General features: G+C 40.6%; 1 protein-coding gene across 3 annotated transcripts; it reads right to left on the reverse strand.

Annotated features, from left to right (window-relative positions):
* Positions 1-10,508: 10,508 nt before the first annotated feature.
* Positions 10,509-24,493, reverse strand: LOC115148899 (dolichyl-diphosphooligosaccharide--protein glycosyltransferase subunit STT3A-like). 3 transcript variants are annotated; one of them, XM_029691198.1, is made up of 16 exons: positions 23,274-23,361; positions 23,060-23,120; positions 22,817-22,938; positions 22,411-22,556; positions 22,168-22,258; positions 21,971-22,077; positions 17,973-18,137; positions 17,505-17,685; positions 16,941-17,096; positions 16,683-16,774; positions 12,982-13,137; positions 12,284-12,589; positions 12,054-12,156; positions 11,617-11,805; positions 11,252-11,367; positions 10,509-10,800 (listed from the first exon to the last, which is right to left on the reverse strand). In XM_029691198.1, the coding sequence occupies exons 1-16, from the start codon at positions 23,359-23,361 to the stop codon at positions 10,762-10,764; spliced, it is 2,118 nt and encodes a 705-aa protein (XP_029547058.1). In that variant the 3' UTR covers positions 10,509-10,761. The 3 variants fall into 3 exon arrangements, with proteins under 3 accessions (XP_029547058.1, XP_029547056.1, XP_029547057.1); XM_029691196.1 differs by lacking the exon at positions 10,509-10,800 and adding an exon at positions 24,441-24,493 and having other exon boundaries at positions 11,189-11,367; positions 23,274-23,393; XM_029691197.1 differs by lacking the exon at positions 10,509-10,800 and adding an exon at positions 23,652-23,808 and having other exon boundaries at positions 11,189-11,367; positions 23,274-23,393.
* Between the last annotated feature and the right edge of the window lie 435 nt (positions 24,494-24,928).

Below are 24,928 nucleotides of genomic sequence, written 5' to 3' on the forward strand. Positions count from 1 at the left end.
GACTTAAACCCGATCGAACATTCTCTCTCTCTCGCTCTCTCTCGCTCTCTCTCTCGCGCTCTCTCTCTCTCTCTCTCTCGCTCGCTCTCAAATAGAGAGAGACCTGAAAATCGGTGTGCAGCGATGCTCCCCATCCAACCTGACAGCGCTTGAGAGGATCTGCAGAGAAGAATGGGAGAAACTCCCCAAATACAGGTGTGCCAAGCTTGTAGCGTCATACCCAAGAAGAATTGAGGCTGTAATTGCTGTCAAAGCTGCTTCAAAGTAAAGAGTCTGAATAATTATGTAAATGTGTTGTATTTTTTTTTATAAATTTGCAAAAATTTCTAAACCTGTTTTTGCTTTGTCATTGGAGTGTAGATTGATGAGGGGGAACATTTTTTAATTCATTTTAGAATAAGGCTGTAACAAAATGTGGAAGAAGTCAAGGGGTCTGGATAGTTTGTGAATGCACTGTATATGCATCTCCTCAGGAGAAACAAGTTTCCCGTAAGGATCTTTAAGCTCTGCCAATTCACAAAAGGTGAACACATTTTGAAAGGGTGTGTAGAGTATCTGTTGGCACTGTAATGCTGTACAGGTGAGAAATAATAATCTTGGCAATGTTGATTAACTTGGAATAAACATATCTCCTGTCCTGTTTTTAGTAGTGCCAAAAATAAGGGGTCTAATATCAAATGTATTTATAAAGCCCTTCTTACATCAGCTGATGTCACAAAGTGCTGTACAGAAACCCATCCTAAACCCCCAAACAGCAAGCAATGCAGGTGTAGAAGCACGGTGGCTAGGAAAAACTCCCTAGAAAGGCCAGAGCCTAGAGAGGAACCAGGCTATGAGGGGTGGCCAGTCCTCTTCTGGCTGTGCCGGGTGGAGATTATAACAGAACATGGCCAAGATGTTCAAATATACACTACCGGTCAAAAGTTAAACACCTACTCATTCAAGGATTAATTTATTGTTACTATTTTCTACCTTGTAGAATAGTGAAGACCAACTATGAAATAACACACGGAATCATGTAGTAACCAAAAGTGTTAAACAAATCAAAATATATTTGAGATTATTCAAATAGCCACCCTTTGCCTTGACAGTTTTGCACACTCTTGGCATTCTTTCAAACAGCTTCATGAGGTAGTCACCTGGAATGTATTTCAATTAACAGGTGTGCCTTGTTAATTTGTGGAATTTCTTTCCTACTTAATGCGTTTGAGCCAATCAGTTGTGTTGTGACAAGGTTTGGGTGGAATACAGAAGATGGCCCGATTTGGTAAAAGACCAAGTCCATATTATGGCAAGAACAGCTCAAATAAGCAAAGAGAAATGACAGTCCATCATTACTTTCAGACATGAAGGTCAGTCAATCTGGAAAATTTCAACTACTTTGAAAGTTTCCTTAAGTGCAGTCGCAAAAACCAAGCGCTGTGACGAAACTGGCTCTCATGAGGACCGCCACAGGAATGGAAGACCCAGAGTTACCTCTGCTGCAAAGGATAAGTTCATTAGAGTTACCAGCCTCAGAAATTGCAGGCCAAATAAATGCTTCACAGAGTTCAAGTACACAACAGACACATTTCAACGTCAACTGTTCAGAGGAGACTGAATTGCTGCAAAGAAACCACTACTAAAGGACACCAATAAGGAGAGACTTGCTTGGGCCAAGAAACACGAGAGATGGACATTAGACAGGTGGAAATTTGTCTTTTGGTCTGTAGTCCAAATTGCAGATTTTCGGTTCCAACCGATGTGTCATTCTGAGACGCGGTGTGGGTGAATGGATGATCTCCGCATGTGTATTTCCCACCGTGAAGCATGGAGGAGGAGGTGTTATGTTTGGGGGTGCTTTGCTAGTGACACTGTCTGTGATTTATTTAAAATTCAAGGCACACGTATCCAGCATGGATACCACAGCATTCTGCAGCGATACGCCATCCCATCTTGTTTGGCCTTAGTGGACCTATCATTTGTTTTTTTGACAGGACAATGACCCAACACACCTCCAGGCTGTGTAAGGGCTATTTTACCAAGAAGGAGAGTGATGGAGTGCTGCATCAGATGAACAGGCCACCACAATCCCCCGACCTCAACCAAATTGAGATGGTTTTGGATGAGTCGGACCACAGAGTGAAGGAAAAGCAGCGAACAAGTGCTCAGCATATGTGGGAACTCGTTCAAGACTGTTGGAAAAGCATTCCAGGTGAAGTTGGTTGAGAGAATGCCAAGAGTGTGCAAAGCTGTCAAAGGCAAAGGGTGGCTATTTGAATAATCTCAAATATAAAATGTATTTTGATTTGTTAAACACTTTTTGGCTACTACATGATTCCATATGTGCATAAATTGGTCATCAAATTTTATCTGATCTTCATCGAAGTCACAACAATAGACATAGTGTGCTTAAACTAATAACACACAAATTATAGTATTTTTCTTGTCTATATTGAATACATAATTTAAACATTCACAGTGTAGGTTTGAAAAAGTCAGCTAACCTGGAGTCCAATCAATGAGATGAGATTGGAGATGTTGGTTAGAGCTGCCTTGCCCTATAAAAAACCCTCACAAAATTTGAGTTTGCAATTCACAAGAAGCATTGCCTGACGTGAACCAGGCCTAGAACAAAAGAGATCTCAGATTTGGTCATTTTCTGCAAACAAATGCTCTAAATGACTATTTTTATTTGGGAGAAATGTTGTCAGTAGATTATAGAATAAAACATACATAGAATAATACATAGAACATACATAGAATAATACATAATACATAACTATTAATAGTAAAACCAGAGAAACTGATCATTTTGCAGTGGTCTCTTAATTTTTTACAGAGCTATATATACATATATATATATATATATATATATATATATATAGCTCTGTAAAAAATATATGTATATGTGTATGTGTGTGTGTGTGTGTTTGTTTCCTGATCTTATATCTCTCAGATATAGGACAGACACTTCAGAACAAATTTCCCTTAGAGTTTTTGGGGGGGACTATCTGTTGTTCCATGTAGTGAATCTGTTTTTCAATGCGTTTGTAAGCAGTAAGGCCAAATTACATTTTTCATCAAATCAATTTAAAATATTTTTTGATACTTCATTGGGTCTTAAAATTCAAAATCACATTGCAAAATTATCCATTGGTATGACCTTAAAACAAGTCCATGTACTATAGCTTAGTAGAACCCAAACTTTAACTACTAAGATGGATAATGATTTTGACTGCATAAATTCATTTATTTTTCTATGTTGTTCACAAGATTGAATTAATGAACAGAGACAGTGTGGGCCTGCCACAGGGTACGTGTTCTAGCGGTTTCAAAGTAGAATCTGTGTGACTCTATCTAACGTTACTTACCTGACCATCACTCAAGCTAGCTTTCGCCAGGTTAGTTATAATAAGGGACACCAACAAGTAATGCTTGGTAGCTGTATTGACAGACAAGAGAGGGAGCTTATATTAAAAACCACCAAACATCGAGCTAAAGCTAGCTAGCTGTCAGGTGTGTGTGTGTACACTGTCCAAGCATCGCTCAAGACTATCCAGCCCCAGCTAACACGGCTTGACATACCAAGTTTTGAACATCACCCTCTCTCTGCCATCAGGTGAGTATAGATTAATTATAAAGTGGTGATCCTAACTGACCTAAAACAGGGAATTTTTACTAGGATTAAATGTCAGGAATTGTGAAAAACTTAGTTTAAATGTATTTGGCTAAGGTGTATGTAAACTTCCGACTTCAGCTGTATTTTATACCATCTTGCCTATGCTGGTTGGTCATTGCTCATCCATATATTTATATGTACATATTCTTAACCCATCCCTTTACTTAGATTTGTGTGAATTAGGTAGTTGTTGTGGAATTGTTGGATTACTTGTTAGATATTACTGCACTGTCGGAACTAGAAGCACATGCATTTCGCTACACTTGCAATAACATCTGCTAACCATGTGTTTGCGACCAATAAAATTTGATTTGATTTAAATTTGAAATCTTTTTGACATCAGAGCAACCTTGAGAGAATCTTATTTGAGTCAGAAAATGATGTTCATATGATAGGGAAGGTCTACAAAACCTGCATTTCCAACTAACAATCTCATAAAAAAATATAAACTATTGAAACCAAGATCTAAAAGAACTGATGTTGGCACAAGACGGAGGGAATTACAGGTAACAGAAATGTATGCTTGATACAGTATAAACTAATGTATAGAGTTTATTATACAAGAGACAAAATTCACAAATTCTACAACACAATGACAGGGTCATGCCATTGTGTCAGTGATGGCTAATTGATGGACTTGGAAGTCCATCAATTAGCCATCATTGACACAATGGAAAAATCTAATGATTTATTATTGAAATATTGAAATGGCATGGGCAACTGAAAAAAACAAATTGGTACGATTTAAGACCCAGTGGCAAACAATAATGCAGGCAGTAGGAATGGGGGTGTGAGCATATTGATGAGTTAGTTAAGAAACTGAGAATAAAAATGGGTCTCTTCTATAGAAATATGTCCTGCCTCTCGCTAAATAGTAGAAAGCAGATTATTCAGTCGACATTCTTATCGGTCCTAGACTATGGTGACGTCATCTATATCAGGGTTTCCCAAACTTGGCCCTGGAACACGTCTTCTCACACTATATTGCATGCCCTTGTAAAAGTGGATTCTATAACTACCCAAATACAATGCTTGATTTCATGCTTTCATTTTGAGGGGCAATGTTTTCCTGAAGATGTAAGTTGTCAAATACAATTAGCATACATGCTGCATTGGATTCCATGTCCCTTTTTCCACATTTCTTCAAAGACAGGATAGTAACTGTAAAAGAAGTATATCCAAATTCCCACTCCAAAAATCAGGGCCAACACGTTGAATCCCAAAGAAGTGCCTGATGCCCGCCTTGCCCCTTCCACATCTCCTTCAGACAATTTCTTCTTCACCTGAAATTGCAATGCAATAAAGGTGTGTTCGTCATACATACTGATAGCTCATACATTATGAAGGCTATTAAAAAAAGAGGATTTTATAGAGACTAACCTTTTATGGACTGATTTTACGCAATTGATCCAAACAGCAAGCAGGAAAAAATCATATTCAGGATGGACCAGCAGTAGTAGTCTAGCACTGATGGCTCTTCAGTGTTGACATATTGGAAGGCTCCTCTTTGCCTTTGGGACTCAACACCATCTTGGGATTGCATGTCAGTTACAGGGGTGTTTGACACACCTCAACAGGCTCTAAAGATGAATGCTTAATACAGCCCATCTCTTACCAATTATACTAAGTAAAACCTTCTTAATAAAAAGGTACACCTCCACCAAGGCATCCTACCCACCTGTTGACCACATTTGTGACAGAGCACAAGCCATAACTACATGGGTAAGGATTCACTTTATTTCAGAGAAATTATCACCAACAACCTAAGTAAACAATTGAACCCTTGCAACAAAGAACCATATTCTGTATGTCCATTTTGAAAAATTCTGATATTGTCAAATATAGTGGTGGAAAAAGTACCCAATTGTCATACTTGAGTAAAAGTAAAGATCCTTAATAGAAAATGACTCAAGCAAAAGTGAAAGTCACCCAGTAAAATACTACTTGAGTAAAAGTTTTAAAGTATTTGGTTTTAAATATACTTAAGTATCAAAAGTAAATGCAATTGCTAAAATATACTTAAGTATCAAAAGTATGAATAATTTCAAATTCCTTAAATTAAGCAAAGCAGAAGTCCCAATTTTCTAATTTTTTAAAAATGTATTTACGGATAGCCAGGGGCTCACTCCAACACTTAGACATCATTTAAAAATGAAGCATTTGTGTTTAGTGAGTCTGCCAGATCAGAGGCAGTAGGGATGCCCAGGGATGTTATCTTTATAAGTGCGTGAATTAAACCATTTTCTGTCCTGCTAAGCATTACCCGAGTGCCAAGTCTAGGTCCAAAAGGCTCCTTAACAGCTTCTTCCCCCAGGCCATAAGACTGCTGAACAATTAATCAAATGTCCACCCGGCTATTTAGTAAATATAGTTTATTTAGTAAATATTTTCTTAATTCTATTTTCTTAAAACTGCATTCTTGGTTAAGGGCTTCTAAGCAAGCATTTCACAGTATTTGTTGTGTTCGGCTCATATGACAAATGCAATTTGATTTGATTACAATGGTAACGAGTACTTTTGGGTATCAGTGAAAATGTGTGAAGTAAAAGTAATAGTTGTTAGAAATATAAATAGTAAAGCATAGATACCCCAAAAAACGACGTAAGTACTTTACACCACTGGTCAAATATTTATTGGGTGGGGAATGTGTATACCACATCAAGTGTCATTATTGAAAGATCATGTCATCAAACGTCTCTCTTTGAATTATACTTGCTAGTTTTCTTATTTCATTCTTTTCCATAATTAAAAAAAAATGATTCGTAAAGTGATTTTTTTTTCTCCAAAAGACAGATCTGATTCTTCATCTGCAGGATTCAACTGTCATCATTATGATGGAATTCTAACACAAGAAATGTGTACTCCTTCACTGTGGCTCAGTTGGTAGCGCATGGTGTTTGCAATGCCAGGGTTGTGGGTTCGATTCCCACGGGGGTCAGTACAAAAAATAAATAAGAAAATGTATGAAATGTATGTATTCACTACTGTAAGTCGCTCTGGATAAGAGTGTCTGCTAAATGACTAAACTGTAAAATGTATGTGTCTATAAATTGTGTTTTGTGAAGAAGAGTTCAGTCTGGTTTAACCAGGCTGGTGAGTGGTCAACCTGGTCTCAGAGCATTTTCTATTATATGTAAGTAAATTCGAGACAATACATTTGTTATGTTTCATATGTTGAGCATTAATTGAATCACCAATTGTGTATTATATGTTACGAACAACAATATGTTATGAGTTTTAAAAATGTACAATATGTTACAAATTTGCAAAACCAACAATACGTTATGAATTTGTAAAACATATGACATGTTATGAATTCTAGTGAGGTGGCTAACGTTAGCTAGGTTAGGGTTTAGGTTACATGTAGGAGTTACGTTAAAAGGTTAGGGTCAGGGGAACTGTAAATCTTAATGCCGTTTAACCACATGGTTGGTTGTTACTGCAGTCAGTCATTTTCCTTGGGGTGGAGCTGTGGTTTGACATTTAGTTCAGAGACTGCATACACAGATAGAACAATGAGTCAGATGTTTCACCAGATGTATAAATCTAAAGCAACCGGTTGCCATTCCCATTCATCACCAAATATGTTGAGAGGAAGCCCAGTGGCAGGCAGTGGGAGAAGATGGACCAAGATGGATTTTAGCCAACATTCTGCACATTTTCTCATTGATTAAACATTTGCTCTCAATACAGTGTTCTGTTCTCAAAACTAGAATCTGTTACATAGTGGACTAAGTTTTGTAGAATAAATATTGCTCAGGTTGTAAATCACAGCTGGCCTGGTAGTTTGTTTGCTGCTTCTACCCATTCGGGAAGCACTGTTTCAGTTTCAATGACTCAATATTTTTGAACAAAAACGGACGACTAAGGCTGGGAATGTCAATACAATCAAACTAGCAAAGGCAATGATCACAACTCAGTCATAACGTAGCGAATAGGCTAGCGCACATGCGTCAAACACAAGGTCCGGTGACCGAACAAGACAAACAAGCGAGTATAAATGAGTCGGTGAATTAAACTTCAATTGCATTGCTTTCGTGTGTCCCGTTTACAGCCATGCCACAGTATGGCTAGGCTACTAAAAGGTTGCATGTTGGCTTCGGGTTTTAAAGTTTGACAATGAATAACCAAAAAACCAAACCTGCACCAAAACACCATGCAAATGAGAAACATGTAGGCCTATTACAGCAACATTTGAGCAGTAGCCTAAGCTGGCTACTCAAATACGATACATTTTCAGTGCACCATACAGCAATGCTGCATTCAACCGCACCGGTGATTCATGCAGTGCACATAAAAAAAACATGTTATTTGGAGTTGTTAAATACTTTCTGATTAGGGTCTGAAAGCATAACAGCAAAGGCTGGACAAAATAAAAATCTATTTTGTTTGAATATGTTAAAATGCTATATATAGAGCATCCTACGTACATAAGTGGACATTATAAAAGGGACATTTTTCTAATTAAATCAATCAATGCCCAATTTTTTTTGTAAAAGCAAATATGCTATGTCTGGCCGTATAATTCATTGTTTTGTAATGAACAGGCAGGGAGCAGGTCTCGAACCCTCGACCTTCAAGCCCGACGCGCTATCGACTGTGCCGCAAAAGCATGCTCGAGCGGCAGAGTCGATTACCGCGGTTATAAACCCAGGGTCGTTACAGTTTTTTTTTAATATGGCCAGTGCGCAGATTGCGTTTGACACCCCTAGGCTAGCTTATCTATTTATGTAGCTAGCTATTTATTTAGCCAGCAAAAAATAAGTATCCTAACATTAGCAAGCTGCTAGAAGGATTTCATGTCATTGGGTGGGTGAGTGACAACTTTTTCCCCTCATATCGTTTTTCGGTGGCTACAGATAGAGATTCAGGTGTCATTTGGTTAGCTAGTGTAACAGTGTAGGTTCCGTCCCTCTCTTCGCAACAACCTGGGCTCGAACCAGGGACCCTTGCACACATCAACAACTGACACCCACGAAGCATCGTTACCCATCGCTCCACAAAAGCCGCGGCCCTTGCAACGCAAGAGGAACAACCACTTCAGGTCTCAGAGCGAGTGACGTCACCGATTGAAACGCTATTAGCGCGCATCACCGCTAACTAGCTAGCCATTTCACATCGGTTACACTAGCAAGAAATGTGAATTGCTTTTCTAGCTATGCTGAACTTGAATGACTGTTAGCATCTCTCTCAGTTGTCAATCAACTGGGTTGGAACAAGCATGCATTGGGAAGCAAGCTGCAGAAGGACAAGCAGGCTACTATTACCCATTGTTAGTCAGTGCAATTTTGACAACCAACTACATAAAACGTTTATCTAATGTTCCCTCATTACATTTTAGCTCATCTGGCTCTAGCTAGCAGTAGTTGATCTTGTTGTTGACGTGATTCAGCAACTGAGGGAGAGATAGTCCTATTGATTAAACAGCCATGAAAAGGTAAGCTGTGAAGTTCCCAAATGTAAGAGGACTCCTGTGGAATTTACAGAAATCCATTCAGGTGTATTTTGTGGCGAACGCGTCCTAATGATGCTACTGCCTGTTAACAAGCAGTCCAGTTCAAAGTGAATGATGGCAGGCCCGTTTGGCAAATGGCTTATTTGCCTATAGGCCTACTGTGGTTCTGATTGGTGCACCGGTCTGCATGGACTCCAATTCCGGACAACAGATGTTTATTAGGTTTTATTTACTGCAGTTTCTATTAATTGTCCAAACGCATGGCCGCTTTCCCACTCTATATTGCTATAGAATTTTGAAAATGTCTTACTATACGCAATTCCAACATTCTATGGATTTATGTAAACGACCATATCTAAGTGCTCACTTGTCAGGGGTACATATGAAAATATTTGAATAAGTGTTCATGTTGCTACAATGCAGTCAGTTCCAGTTTAAGCGTTGTTCACACTGCAGCCCTTATTGCTCAAATCCGTTTTGGAATACTGGCTGTCCAAACAGTTAGTTACAAGTGACCAAATCAGATGTGTGTGTGTGTGTGTGTGTGTTCAGACAGCAGTCATTTGCTGACTTGGCTACGCTAATTGTCATAGTAACAACGTATGTGTGTGCAATGGCATACAGTCTGTTGATAGGTTGTAGTGCTCCGTGCTTACCATCACTCAGAAGTTATGTAGCAGGCTAATGTGACAATGCCTGCCATGGACATTTCCCAGTTGCTTTGAATGTTAAAATCAGTGTAAGAACACTTAAAGCATCAAAAGATAAGATGAACCAACTTACAAAAAGTGTCATTTTTTGGCTAGCCACAGCAGCCAACTAGCTAGCTATCTGTTAAGCTTTTAACACATTCTAATTTGTTTGTAAACAATTAACAAGCTAGTTAGCTACCACATGTCCTTGCCAAACTTTGAGTAGCGCGCAAGCAACAAGATGTGCCAAATAACAGTCTATGCTAATTAACCATCTGTGGCTTGAAATATCAGATGTCATGTGCTTTTTGGCTGATCAGACTGCAGGAAAAAGAGCAGATTAGAATTGGATATGCATTTCTTTAAAAAGTGTCACTTAAACTGCCAATGTGAACAAGGATTTGAACCGTGAGAAACTGCAGCTATATACAGTGTAGGTGACCCATTTAGAAAAACCTTTGTGTTCCTTTTCTATGAAATGTGACCAGTTACCACTGCATATATAGTACTTTTTCCCCCACGGTTCAAATCATACCGTCGTCTTGGTATTCAGTAAGCAAAATCATTAAAACAATTTGTGAGTTGAAAAGGTTGCCAAATCTTGAATCATGTAAAGCTCTTGGGAAAAACAAAATCGGCCAAAGGTTGCATTGTACTGTGCAAAGCAAATTCAAAACAAAAAATTACAGACAACATACCATTTTGTCACATTTATGCCTCTTTAATTGACCAAATTGTAAAAATTCAAAGCACGTTCTTTTGGCCATTGATTGCAGAAATCACTCCTTGATATTTGATTGGACATTATGAAACACCACCTCCTATTCCCAGACGAGAGAGACTCCACATTGGTAAGTACAAAAAAAACAAAATGAAAAAGTTAGACCACAGGGGAAGGCTTTTCAGTGCTGTGTGCTAAAAGAGGTGCATGAACGATGACGGGTTGGAGGGCTTTACGTCCGTGAGAGCCCTCGGTTATCCAGATCTTTCACCTCAAGGGGGTAAACACAGGACAGTGTTAATAATGTGTGGTTTAAAATAAGTATCTACATCAGGGGGTATTCAAATCTTACCCTAAGAGGTCCGTAGCCTGCTGGTTTTCTGTTCTACCTCATAATTAATTACACCCACCTGGTATTCCAGGTCTAAATCAGTCCCTGATTAGGGGAGGAACAATGAAAAAAAATGCAGTGTGACTGGCTTCGAGGTCAAGAGTGGAGTTTGAGGGGTTTACATGCAAATGGCAGGTAGCCTAGTAGTTAGAGTGTTGGGCCAGTAACGGAAACGTCGCTGGCTCGAATACCTGAGCCGATAAGGTGAAAACAACACATTTGACTAGAAACATTTCATTTAAATAACCCCCTGGAATGGCCTGGTACTCTACGGGCGGGACTGAATAAATACAAAGGCGAGTAAGACAGTAGTCACAGAAAGAAAGTTTACCTTGTATATCCTGACCAGCCAGTGCTCTGTAGTGTAGGCCTCCTCCAGCACATCCAGCTCAAAGTCCTTGTTGCCGATCTCAGCGTTTCGTACTCGGTCATAGCCAGGGGGGCGCTCTGGAACAAGGGTTAGAAAATCAGGACTCGGGCCAAGATGAGGAATATAATATTTTCACACACAGTCCTCTGTGGAGACGTGTTATGAGGTATAATACCACTCTGATACTTCAGGAAATCATTGAAAAATCAGGAGAAATAGGATATTAGTTTGAAGGGATAGAGGATGATGTCAGACAAGCATACCTGATACTAGATAGTTTCAGAGCAGACCTGCCATATGGATTATAATCATGCAGGGTTACTCACTGGCCTCTGTGTAGACCTGCCCGAAGCGGTAGTAGCACATCTTGTACATGAGGCAGTTGAGCAGGACAGGGGAGCCCTCGCGGTCCACACGGAACTCTCCAGTGGGGGTGTAATAGTCGTGCTCCTTGATGTGCTTCCCTGTGTCTGTGCTACCACCTATACGCACCATCCACAGGAACTTGTTAATGTCTGCACAGAGGACAGAGGAAGTGTTAGCAGACCTAAAGCATGAGTGACATTGAAGTTGATTTATGGACATGCAAAAAGTGCTCCATCTAATGTATGTATTAGGCATTGACAACTAATGATCATGAGTTAAATAATGTAATCTGAAATATGTTAAGATGCTGTAATAATAAGAAGCTGTAATAATTCAACAAAGTGATTATCCATAGGGTGATGGACATTGATAATTTCCACTGGCTTTGTAGACATACCGTCTGAGGAGTATCCCGTTAGTCCACCAAAGATGACCAGGACGTAGCTGACATCCAGCTCCCGCATGATCTCATAGGCCTTCTCCTCAGTGGACGCCATGGCCTACCGGTCAACAGAAACAGTTTAATTGAAGTTCAGCAGTCACAGGTACCAAGCAGTCATTAACAGAGGATAGGATTTTACCACTTATCAGTCCCATGTTAAGTCATCAATACAAAAAACACCTCACCTGGCCCACTCTGGAGATGTGTGTGTTGTTCCACGTGTTGTTGTCCACTAGAATTGTTCGATTGGCCATGGCCGTTATCTGATAGCCGTAATCCCACCATGACATCACTTTAGCATCCTCTGGGGTGTTGTGGCGGAGCCAGTAGTAGGCCTCTCTGAAGTCGTCAAAGATGATGCGGCTGCCGTCTCCACCGCGGGCTGACAGGACAATAGAGGGGGAGGAGTAGGCCTCGCTGGTCACCCAGGTGGAGTGAAAAGTGTAGGTGATGAGGAAGAAGGTCATGACCAGAATCATCCCACTGGCCACCTGGTGGACAAAATGGTACAGGATATCAGTGAAACAAATACTAGAAAGACTTTCAGATCTATACAAGTGTCTAGGGTTTAATGGTTGTTACTGGACCGGGCCTAGATCTCACTAGATCACTTAACCCTTATCAAAAGTTGGAATGATATCCAGTAGCAATGGATACATTCTCAGCGCTGCATTTCAGTAATATAAACAAACATTCACACACACTGCTGCTACTCTGTTTATTATCAATGCATAGTCACTTTACCCCTACCTACATGTACATATTACCTCAGCTACTCCATACCCCTGCACATTGACTTGGTACCGGTAACCCTTGTTGATAGCATCGTTGTTATATTCGGCGCATGTGACAAATACAATTTGATGTATCCTTCCTCTCTTACCTCGTTCTTGAAGGGGTAGGTGGCGTCCTGCTGCTTCTTGCTCTTCTTGTCTGGCCGGCTGATATCCAGGTTCTTCATGTAAGTTGTGAGGACCTGGGACACACCAATGCCTGACAGGATGCACATGACTGGGGCCAGGACCAGCATCAGACGCACCTGAGGAGAGAAGCAGCTGGATGAGTTAAACACACCTGCTCTGTAGTTTCTTTCTGGGAGCTCATCTGCTTGCACAACAGGCAATAGTGGAAGCCTAATCTCGCATTGCAATTGATAGCTATAGGCTACATTGAGGTTTTTCTTTCATTATTTAAAGCTATCTGGCATTAGTTCATAAGCTTTAGGGCCTAACTGTACACGCACCAAATAGCCTACACGCCAAATGCTTTTAGGAACAGGCAGAAAAAGTTAGTCAATCCATGGAGGCAAAAAAGTAGGAGTTTAATTCAATAAGATAAGCTGTGAAATGGAGAGTTGAAAATAAAGGGAGGGCTAGAAAAGTAATGTTTGGGAAAATATTTGTCGAAGTGATAAAATAGGATGATAGCATGTCATGTGTGATTGTGAAGCGCTATACAAATTTGAGAGTCACAAGACAAAGACTTCAAATAGGCCTATGGCACATCAAGGGAACTGTAGCCTATTGTTCAGATGGGTTAATTGGAAACTGATCTCTGGACACTGACTATAGTTCTATAACCTCTCACATAGCCTTAATATAACTCCTGCAGAAGTAAGCATTTCTTACAGTAAAATGATACACCAAATGTAGGCTAAATTATGACCCTGGAACAGTGTCTTGAGATAATGCGAATGCACAGTTAGATACCATCTGTAGAGGTGCTAACTTTATTAGTATCATAAAAGCACAAAATATGCATCCAAGCTGAAATTAAATCTTATCAGAAACATGATAGGTCATTCTCACAGCTTTCCATTTCCTTACAACCGGTCAAACTGATGTCATTTGGAAATTTTGCACAGAAAATCTTTTCATTTTTTTTGTTATTGCATTTTATACCAAGCCCCTAAATGGCTTTGCTCCGTGAAAGAAGCAGAGCTGAAAGAGAACTTTACCCATGTCAACTAGATGGAGGCATTCATTCTACTGATTTATGACATTCTGGTGAGCAAGGGTTTATTCAGTCTTCTCGTGCAACATATAATGACAGAAGAGAAGCCGTCTGTCAGTAGCCTACATTGCATTTTCTACATTAACGGGTTAGGGTCAAGTGCGGGACTAAGGTTTTCACCTATAGTTGGGCAGTTGCGGATGGGTTATTAGCAATTGTGGGCGGGTGAACAAACAGCTGACCCGCGCACCACTACTGGTGGAAAACATACCCAATTGTCATACTTGAGTAAAAGTAAAGATCCTTAATAGAAAATGACTCAAGCAAAAGTCACCCAGTTAAAATACTACTTGAGTAAAAGTATTTGGCTTTAAAATATACTTAAGTCTCAAAAGTATAAAATTCCTCAAATTAAGCAAACCAGACAGCACGATTTAAAAAAAAAAAATATTACGGATAGCCAGGGGCACACTCCAACATCATTTACAAACTAACATGCTGACCACACCGCTTGTGTCATGTGTGTGAGCGTTGCAAAATAAATTTAAACATAAATGTTATTCAATTACTGCACCCACACTGCTCACGCGCGCCAACGAGCGTCTGCGTTGCCAAGCGCTAAAATAGAAGTCAGTTCTATTTGTGACGCTGAATGTGATGCAAGTCCTACCTCTCCCATCTCCTCATTGGTTTATAGAAGCAGATAACCACGTGGCTTCCCCTCATTTGTTATACCCACATGGGTGATTGAAAGATGAACTGAGTTCGGTCGGTCGTCGTGGTAACTATGAAAGTTAAATGCCAATTGCCATATAAAGTCCAAAGAAGAAAAGGCCTGGGAGGAGGAGAGATTACTAGAAACGAGTCGGTTGACCGTTTTGTGTGGATTACTTGTCAGAGTAGAGGACCTTATGCATTTCAGGTAAAATGACAACAAATTAGCTAGCAACAGCAAGCTAGCTAAATAGGACAAATTAGCTAGCAACTGCAAGCTAGCTAGCTAAATTGCCATAAATGTTTAATGCTTAGGCAGTAGGGATGACCAGGGATGTTCTCTTGACAAGTGCGTGAATTGGACAATTTTCCTGTCCTGCTAAGCATTGGAAATATAACTTTTTCATGTCAAGGAAAATGTATGGAATAAAAAGTACATTTTCTTTAGGAATGTAGTGAAGTAAAAGTAGTCAAATAATTAGTAAAGTACAAAAAAAAGAACTGACTTAAGTATTTTTACTTAAGTACTTTACACCACTGGGTACCAGTCTTTTTTACCTAATCCACTCCCTGTACTCCATGTGATGTGCCAAAGAAAAATCACCACCTGCTGGAGAAGACCGATTTTGGGCCCAGTTCCCACTCTAGTGTCGCCTCTTCCTCTGGTGTGACTCACACATTTCAGTTAATTACTAAAGCTCCCGCCTTGGGCCAATCGGTGTAATTTTGTAAATCCGGATCTCTATGGCAAGACAATTCATTCACCCAAGTTTCATCAAAATCAGGCCAGTGCTGTCTGAGATATCGCGTGACTAACGAAAGGACTGAGAACGATCCACAGTCCCCTCCCCGATGTAATCGTGGGGAACAACTGAGAATATTTTGCTTACAGAGCAGATGAGGACCAGCACACCGAAACCACTATGCAAAAGGTGTTATAAAGCAGTGCAAGGGAGGTTTAGTTGCAAAACGACAAACGACTCTACACATGATATTTTGCATTGTAATGTTATTCTACTAGCAACTAAATTCAAATTATTTTTTTAGTGGCAATGACATGAACATACAGTATTTTCAGCATGACATTCATGTGAGAATTATAATACGATTACAACCCAAAAGTAATGTGAAATGCACTCATTTAGCTATGACAGCAATATATTTAAACTACTTTGTTTGTCTGGGCTTGCTAGCAGTAGCCACTAGCCAGCCAGCAGCCCTGGGCGGAGCATTGCACCCTGGGAGTTGAAATGCACTCGGAATGGTAGTATGCTGTATAAAATCCATTGTGTGTAAACTTAAAATGAGTTTCAAAGTGTTCATTGTTTTGGAACTAAACTATTCAATTAATACATACAATTATTTAACTGTAATGAATCATAGGTCAAATGAATGTAATTTGATCCAATATTACAGACATAGATTTAATTAAACCCTTATATGCAGCATATTACATTTTAAAACAGTTTAGATGCAATTGTAAAATGATTTTATATGCGCCGAGTCTCAGTTTTGCATAAGGACATTAAGATATTTTTCTGTTATTTAATATGTTTTATTTTTTTAAGAAATTGAATATAAGATATTCTATTTGTTATTTCAGTAGTTCTAACCATTAACAACATATTGTTCAATGTTTAAAAAAATAAAGGACAGTCGGTTATTCAGTGACTTTAGCCAATACACTTTATTTTTCTTGGTGTGGTATAATTTCGACATCGAGTATCATTTTGGTTGAGTATTTTGCAACTAAACCTGGTATCGGTATTGAATTCTGGTATCATGACAACCCTAGAGCTCTGACAGTTAGGTACCATGTGCAAGTACTACTCACAACAGCAGAAATATTGGAATATTTGAAAATGTATGGTGTCAAATATTCCTCTCATTCAAGAGATAATCTGCTAGCTGACTTACCATGACAGCTGAGAAGTACATGCTGGTGACGCCATACATGATGATGAAGATCCTTGCATCAGACAGGTTATTGAAGCAGTAATACAGACCCACTGTCAGGAGGAAGCAACGCAGGTTCATTAAAGCACCGCAATGTTTTTCTTCACAAGTGATTTTTGTACCTTTGTCCCAAAGGTATTCTGATCGATCCATTCATCTAAAAATCATCTAAAAAGCAAGATTCTGACATTCGAGACTGATTGAGAATAATCTATGTACCTGGGAACATGAAGACGAGCAGCTGCAGGTCAAAGTAGTAGGAGGACCAAGTGGTGGGCTGGTGCTCAGACACAGAGGCGATGATGGGGATGTTGTTCTTGGCGTAAGATGGGTCCAGCAGTGAGTAGAAACGACCCGTCCAGGGGGAGATCTTCCCTGAGAAATGCAACAATCACAACACAGTCAAGTCATGTCGAACAAAAAGGCACCACCAAATCACTTACTGTAGTTCTGATACTTAATGGGTATACTGTTTTGCATTTTCTTAATCTTAACCATATCAGTATGTTCCTAAAAAAGGCATTTTAAATCTGGAGAATCTCAAATTTATAGAGGAATTGTGTTGATAGAGAAATGTAATTACAGGTTCAACAACAGCAAACAAGCTTTGAACGACCAAACAGGCCTGTAAATAGAAGTCTACATTACTGAGTAGAGTATTGCCCAGGCCTGTCTGAGTGGCAGACCTGAATTCTAATACAGCAGTATTGGTTTTCGTTCAACATTTTTAACTGGACTTGAATGAGCGTATTTTACTGAGTGGATCCTTGGCGAGCCTCTTACCGGTTAGCATGAGCACGGTGCCCACAGAGAGCAGTACGAAGCCCACCAGGGAGATGACGCTCTTGAAGAGGACCTCAAACTGCTGGGCGTTTAGCTTGCTGCGCAGGTAGTCCACAAAGGCATGAATCTGACATAGGCCAAACACCCCGAATGCTGCCATGTGCTCAGACGACTGCACTGGCTTGAAATGGAGATGAGAGGGAGACAAGGAGTTGAATAAACTGTGTGTGTGAGTTTTCCCAAAATCTCCACCAGCAAAAATGACTAAATCATACAATATATAATGGCTTACTCATTGTAAATAATCATATTGGGCCATCATATTCATGGACCCATGTTGTCTTCACAAGCTAACGTGCAATGGACATGCAGTCTAACAACTGACTGCTCCAGTTGGAGCAACGTCTGGGCAGCTGCTGTGTCTATGGGAAGGAAGGGAGAGAATAAGGAGAAGTTTTTTTTTTATACCTGGAAGCCAACGAAAGAGATCTGCATGGAGAGGATGGTTCCCAGGCAGTAGACGGTGCAGTAGGCCACGTAGATACGGTGGGAGAAGCGGCCAGTGAGCATGAGGACCAGCACGTGGAGGGGGATGAGGTTGATCAGGAACACATAGCCACCCCAGGAGGACACCTACAGACATAAGGGGTGTGTTCAGTTGGTTTAACGTTTTTGCCTCATATTAAATAAAATGTTATTAGTCACTTGCACCGAATACAACAGGTGTTGTATTACAATGAAATGCTTACTTACTTGTTTAACCTGTTGGGCTAGGGGGCAGCATTTGCACGGCCGGATAAAAAAAAGGTACCTGATTTAATCTGGTTACTACTCCTGCCCAGTAACTAGAATATGCATATGATTGTTTGATTTGGATAGAAAACACCGTAAAGTTTCTAAAACTGTTTGAATGGTGTCTGTGAGTATAACAGAACTCATTTGGCAGGCCAAAACCTGACAAGATTCCAAACAGGAAGCGCTCTCTCTGACCATTTCATGGCCTTATTGATCATCTCTAACAAAAACAGGGGATCTCTGGCATGACGTGACATTTTCTAACGCTCCCATAGGCTCTCAGAAGGCGCCAGAAAGCTGAATCGTGGCTTTGCAGCCCATGCCTGAAAAACATTGCCGCATTTTGATAGTGGTCGATCTGAGGACAATGGGGCGTGTGCCCGAGTCGACTCCATGTTTACTTTCTCTGTCTTTGAACGAAAACCACCACTCCCGGTCGGAATATTATCGCTTTTTTACGAGAAAAATTGCATAAAAATTGATTTTAAACAGCGGTTGACATGCTTCGAAGTACGGTAATGGAATATTTAGATTTTTTTTGTCACGAAACACGTCAGGCGCGTGACCCTTATTTACCCCTCGGATAGTGTCTTGAACGCACGAACAAAACGCCGCTATTTGGATATAACTATGGATTATTTGGGACCAAACCAACATTTGTTATTGAAGTAGAAGTCCTGGGAGTGCATTCTGACGAAGAACACCAAAGGTAATCAAACTTTTCTAATAGTAAATCGGAGTTTGGCGAGTACCACACTTGGTTGGTGTCAAAATAGCTAGCCTGTGATGGCCGGGCTATCTACTCAGAATATTGCAAAATGTGCTTTCACCGAAAAGCTATTTTAAAAAATTGGACATAGCGAGTGCATATAGGAGTTCTGTATCTATAATTCTTAAAATAATTTGTTTTGTGAACGTTTATCGTGAGTAATTTAGTAAATTCACCGGAAGTGTTCGGTGGGAATGCTAGTCACATGCTAATGTAAAAAGCTGGTTTTTGAAATAAATATGAACTTGATTGAACAAAACATGCATGTATTGTATAACATAATGTCCTAGGAGTGTCATCTGATGAAGATCATCAAAGGTTAGTGCTGCATTTAGCTGTGGTTTGGGTTTATGTGACATTATATGCTAGCTTGAAAAATGGGTGTCTGATTATTTCTGGCTGGGTACTCTGCTGACATAATCTAATGTTTTGCTTTCGTTGTAAAGCCTTTTTGAAATCAGACAGTGTGGTTAGATTAACGAGAGTCTTGTCTTTAAAATGCTGTAAAATAGTCATATGTTTGAGAAATTGAAGTAATAGCATTTCTAAGGTATTTGAATAACGCGCCACGGGATTCCACTGGCTGTTGAGTAGGTGGGACGCTTGGTTAAAGGTCTTACATTGGCTGCGGAGAGCGTGATCACACAGTCTTCCAGAACAGCTGGTGCTCTCATGCATGTTTCAGTGTTATTTGCCTCAAAGTGAGCATAGAAGTAGTTTACATTTACATTTAAGTCATTTAGCAGACGCTCTTATCCAGAGCGACTTACAAATTGGTGCATTCACCTTATGATATCCAGTGGAACAACCACTTTACAATAGTGCATCTAAATCTTTTAGGGGGGGGGGTTAGAAGGATTACTTTATCCTATCCCAGGTATTCCTTAAAGAGGTGGGGTTTCAGGTGTCTCCGGAAGGTGGTGATTGACTCCGCTGTCCTGGCGTCGTGAGGGAGCTTGTTCCACCATTGGGGTGCCAGAGCAGCGAACAGTTTTGACTGGGCTGAGCGGGAACTGTGCTTCCTCAGAGGTAGGGAGGCGAGCAGGCCAGAGGTGGATGAACGCAGTGCCCTTGTTTGGGTGTAGGGCCTGATCAGAGCCTGAAGGTACGGAGGTGCCGTTCCCCTCACAGCTCCGTAGGCAAGCACCATGGACTTGTAGCGGATGCGAGCTTCAACTGGAAGCCAGTGGAGAGAGCGGAGGAGTGGGGTGACGTGAGAGAACTTGGGAAGGTAAGCTCGTGTCACTGTGCAGCTCTTGGCTGTGCTTCCCTTTGTAGTCTAATGGTTTGCAAGCCCTGCCACATCTGACGAGTGTGAGCCAGTGTAGTACGAGTCGATCTTAGTCCTGTATTGACCCTTTGCCTGTTTGATGGTTTGTCGGGGGAAATAGCAGGATTTCTTATAAGCTTCCGGGTTAGAGTCCCGCTCCTTGAAAGCGGCAGCTCTAGCCTTTAGCTCAGTGCGGATGATGCCTGTAATCCATGGCTTCTGGTTGGGGTATGTACGTACGGTCACTGTGGGGGGGACGTCATCGATGCACTTATTGATGACACCAATGACTGATGTGATGTACTCCTCAATACCATCGGAAGAACCCCAGAACATATTTCAGTCTGTGCTAGCAAAACAGTCCTGCAGCTTAGCATCTGCTTCATCTGACCACTTTTTTTATTTATTTATCTAGTCACTGGTACTTCCTGCTTTAGTTTTTGCTTGCAAGCAGGAATCAGGAGGATAGAATTATGGCCAGGTTTGCCAAATGGAGGGTGAGATTTGTATGCATTTCAGTGGGTGGAGTAAAGGTGGTCCAGAGTTTTTTTCCCTCTGGTTGCACATTTAACATGCTGATAGAAATTTGGTAAAACAGATTCAAGTTTCCCTGCATTAAAGTCCCCGGCTACTAGGAGTGCCGCCTCTGGGTGAGCGTTTTCTTGTTTGCTTATGGTGGAATACAGCTCATTCAATGCTGTCTTAGTGCCAGCCTCTGACTGGGGTGGTATGTAAACAGCTACGAAAAATACAGAAACTCTAGGTAGGTAGTGTGGTCTACATTTTATCATGAGATACTCTACCTGAGGCGAGCAATAACTCGAGACTTCCTTAGATATCATGCACCAGCTGTTATTTAGAAAAATACATAGTCCACCGCCCCTCGTCTTAACAGACGCTGCTGTTCTATCCTGCCGGTACAGCGTATAACCAGCCAGCTGTATGTTGATAGTGTCATCGTTCAGCCACGACTCCGTGAAGCATAAGATATTACAGTTTTGAATGTCCTGTTGGTAGTTTAATCTTCGACGTAGGTCATCTATTTTAATGTCCAAAGATTACACGTTTGCTAGCAGGAAGTGGGGGTTTATTCAATCGCCTACGAATTCTCAGAAGACAGCCCGCCCTCCGGTCCATTTTTTCCCGCCTCCTCTTCATGCAAATCACGGGGATCTGGGCCTGTCCCCGAGAAAGCAGTATATCGTTCGCGTCGAGCTCGTCAGACTCGTTAAAGGAAAAAAAGGATTCTGCTAGTCCGTGGTGAGTAATCGCAGTCCTGATGTCCAGAAGTTATTTTCGGTCATAAGAGACTGTAGCAGCAACATTATGTACAAAATAAGTAAAAAAAAAAGTTACAAACAACGCAATTAAACAAACAAAAAAACACAATCGGTTGGGGGCACGTAAAACGTCTGCTATCTTCTCCGGCGCCATCCTATTATAACGATGCACACCACTTTATATTTTTTCTTCATCTTGAAAGCAGTGAAAGAAAGCCTCCTTCAGATGAGCACCATGAGAGAAGTGTCACAATCTTTAGCACGGACTAAGTTACTGTACCTTTCATTTTGTAAGTTCTCTCGATTGTTAAAGTTCCTCATCATTTCTTTATTTTAGAGGCGTTAGTCTCACCATGTAGAAGTAGGCCAGGGCACACATGGCGGACCAGTATATGGAGCCTGTATTGACTGCCTTGATCCACATGTAGTACGTCAGCAGCATGCAAAAGATGGCAATACCTGGACAGAAAAACAAATTATATTAAAGACCACAACATGGGCCAAGTCCTTTAAACTGGCATGTTCATGGGGATGAGGCTATTTCTATACCTTCATTGTCATAGGAGCCTGCGACAGAACGGGAAATGTAGCCAGGTACCACTGCTATCATGGCAGCAGCCAAGAGCCCAGCACCTGCATCCTACAAGAAATAGACCGTAGATATGAAAGCCATGGAAACAAGTACATTTCAGAGCTCTTGAGCATTTTCAGGTTGTAGGCTACCTCCCCACTTCCCTCAATTTCTTTATGTTTTCTACCCGCTGAACAGGACCCAGGTGTGCTGCAACCTACCTTGAGCTCCTTGGTGAAGTGGTAGGTGACGATGGCAGTGAAGGAGGAGAAGAGGGGAGCCAGGAAGACACAGACGTTGCGGATGTCGATGGTGATGTGGAAGAAGTTCAGGACGTGGTACAGAGCAGCAGAGGTGATCATCAGGCCTGGGGGAACAGGGCAGAACAGAAAGAGTTAACGAAGGGCAAGTATTTTAGCTACTAGCCTGTGAGCTTGCTGTTACCAAAAGAATGTGTGGGATAGGCCAGAAAGGATCTATATAACAGAGGGGGGAAAAAATTTTACTTTATTACCCAAAGCCACCTTAACAGGACTTTTTTTAGCTGAACATTTTAATGTCTAGATAATCACCCTATAATGTAAAGTACTGTACAGTATTGTGTTGAACAGGTCATCCCATTCCTACCTGGGTAAATAGTGCCACCGATGATTCTCCCCAGAGGGTACCATGCCCGGTCATCAAACCAGTTATGAAAGTTGTAGAACCCCTCTTCTACCAAGAAGCGGGTTGTTCTGTAGTTAAAGTATCTGAGGATGAAGCAGAAAAGCATTCAAGGTCATGCTCCATTTCTGGTTTTAAACAACATTGAGAAAAAATGTATAAACTGCCATGAATCTGAGGATTAAGGAACCAAAGCAGTGGACTTACGGATCAAACTCATGGATGACACTCTCGAACCTTAACACAGAAAAAAGCCTGGTGGAAAAGGCTAACAAGAAGGGGGAGAAAGAACAAGTCTAAACCATCTCTACACGTTGCATCATCAAGAGTCCGTGACAATGGCCCTAATAATAATAATAATAATAGTATGGAATATAAGTGTAGAGTAACAGAAAGGGATATAAAGTGTATGTGTTCTTACAGAGGATTGCAGCCATAGACAGGATGAGCAGCTTCAGCAACGTGTCCTGTTTTTCATAGGACAGCCGCAGGAAGCCTAACTTCGTCATCTTCACACGGGGAGTGATAACTTGGCTTATCCCTTTTGGAAAGACAATCTACATTAGCAGTGAAGGTGCGAGGCAGCAAGCTCCTTTCCAAACTTCCACACTTGCATTGCTTGTGCATGAATCAGAGCAGCACAAAAAGTACACTCCCAACCAGTCAGTTTTTACTAGATTGGTCAGTAGATTGGCCATGAGACAAATCTATTCCATAAATGATTTTCATAGTAATTCAGGGTTTGAAAACATGGCGCTTCAGTCTACAAACTAAACCCCAATTCTGTTGGAAAACTCACTTGAACAACGTTAAACACAAAACCGCGATCTATTAACAACTTGTCTTAAACCAACATTATTTCCCCGATGAAATCACTGACTGGGTTTAAAAGACATGCTTCAGTCTGTTCCAACTAGGTGTGTAAGCATTAGTCCAAGCATTGCAACTCAAATTAAAGTTTATATTGGACAATTCAGGTAGGTCCCTCCCCGTTTGAGACGTTTTGCAACAGAATCGGCGTAATGAATCGCCCCTGATAAGGACATGCGCACCGCCAGTTTGATGTGGCGAAGAATCAAACCAGGAAATGGATGCAACTCCGTCTAGACTGCAAACATTCCTTGTTATTCATACAGCTCTTTCCAACACAGCATTGGTTCTTTCTCTGCCTTGACCAACCAAATTATTAAGACATTCGTGTTGTATGTAGAAATGACCAAGAAATAGCAACATAAGTGACAAATCTGTCAGCCAGCCTTTGCTAAATAGGTCAAGTTAACTAGCTAGTTAATGTAGCTTAATGTGTTAGCAAATAGTCCGCATGTATGTATTGACCTAGCTAAACGCAATACGCAGTTATCTGATGGGTTTTCCGTTCCTGTAAATAAACAGTGCAGATTCCATTAAACTCAAAGAGGGCTGAGCCTTCGTTTTACATGCTAGCTTTATGAATGGACAGAAGATCTGATTTCATTTATTCTCAAAGTTACACCTTGTGATTAATTTCAGTATAGTCATACAAACAGAGCCATAGAGGAGTTCAATTATATTTCTCGTTGAGGTAGCAGCTATTTTGAGCGGCACTTACCACTCCGTTGCTGTTACACATATACTCACAACCTTGTGTTCCCGCCCAGCCACACTATGCAACGTGTTTATTGGCCTTGCACCGGCCCTCAGTAAAATCTCATTCCTGATTCGTTCATCAGCTATCATTCAAACAGGCCGCGCAGTCGCTGTTGGTTCCAGTGACGTGTCCTTACTGCTGAGAGTAAAATAAGAACTTGCAATTCATGTGTAGTGATTTTTATTTCTTGTTTCTGTTTACTTTATGTTTCTTTAGAGAAAATATACGTGTAGTGATGTCCTGTTTTTTTGTTATTGTAATTTGTTATACATATTTTTATTAAAACATTTTTAAAAAGAGCTTGATAAAAATAAAGTCTGGGAGTATGAACAGCGAAACTGTTATCTCTAAATTATCACCCACATTGGGACATGTATAAAACACCAGAATATTTTTGTGAATTCTTGAGATTTTTTTATTAAATATCCAGGTGGGAAAGTTAAAAGTAC

This window comes from Salmo trutta, chromosome 15 (genome assembly GCF_901001165.1).
Source record: "Salmo trutta chromosome 15, fSalTru1.1, whole genome shotgun sequence".
Classification (NCBI taxonomy): Eukaryota; Metazoa; Chordata; class Actinopteri; order Salmoniformes; family Salmonidae; genus Salmo; species Salmo trutta.

What these genes read in the sequence shown, in the direction of transcription:
- LOC115148899 (XM_029691196.1), bottom strand. Translation starts at nt 23,361, where the DNA reads ATGACGAAGTTAGGCTTCCTGCGGCTGTCCTATGAAAAACAGGACACG. An exon ending in AGGCTCCTATGACAATGAAG is followed by an intron (nt 22,078 to 22,167) that starts GTATAGAAATAG and finishes TTTTCTGTCCAG; the next exon opens with GTATTGCCATCTTTTGCATG. An exon ending in GCTCGTCTTCATGTTCCCAG is followed by an intron (nt 16,775 to 16,940) that starts GTACATAGATTA and finishes TCCTCCTGACAG; the next exon opens with TGGGTCTGTATTACTGCTTC.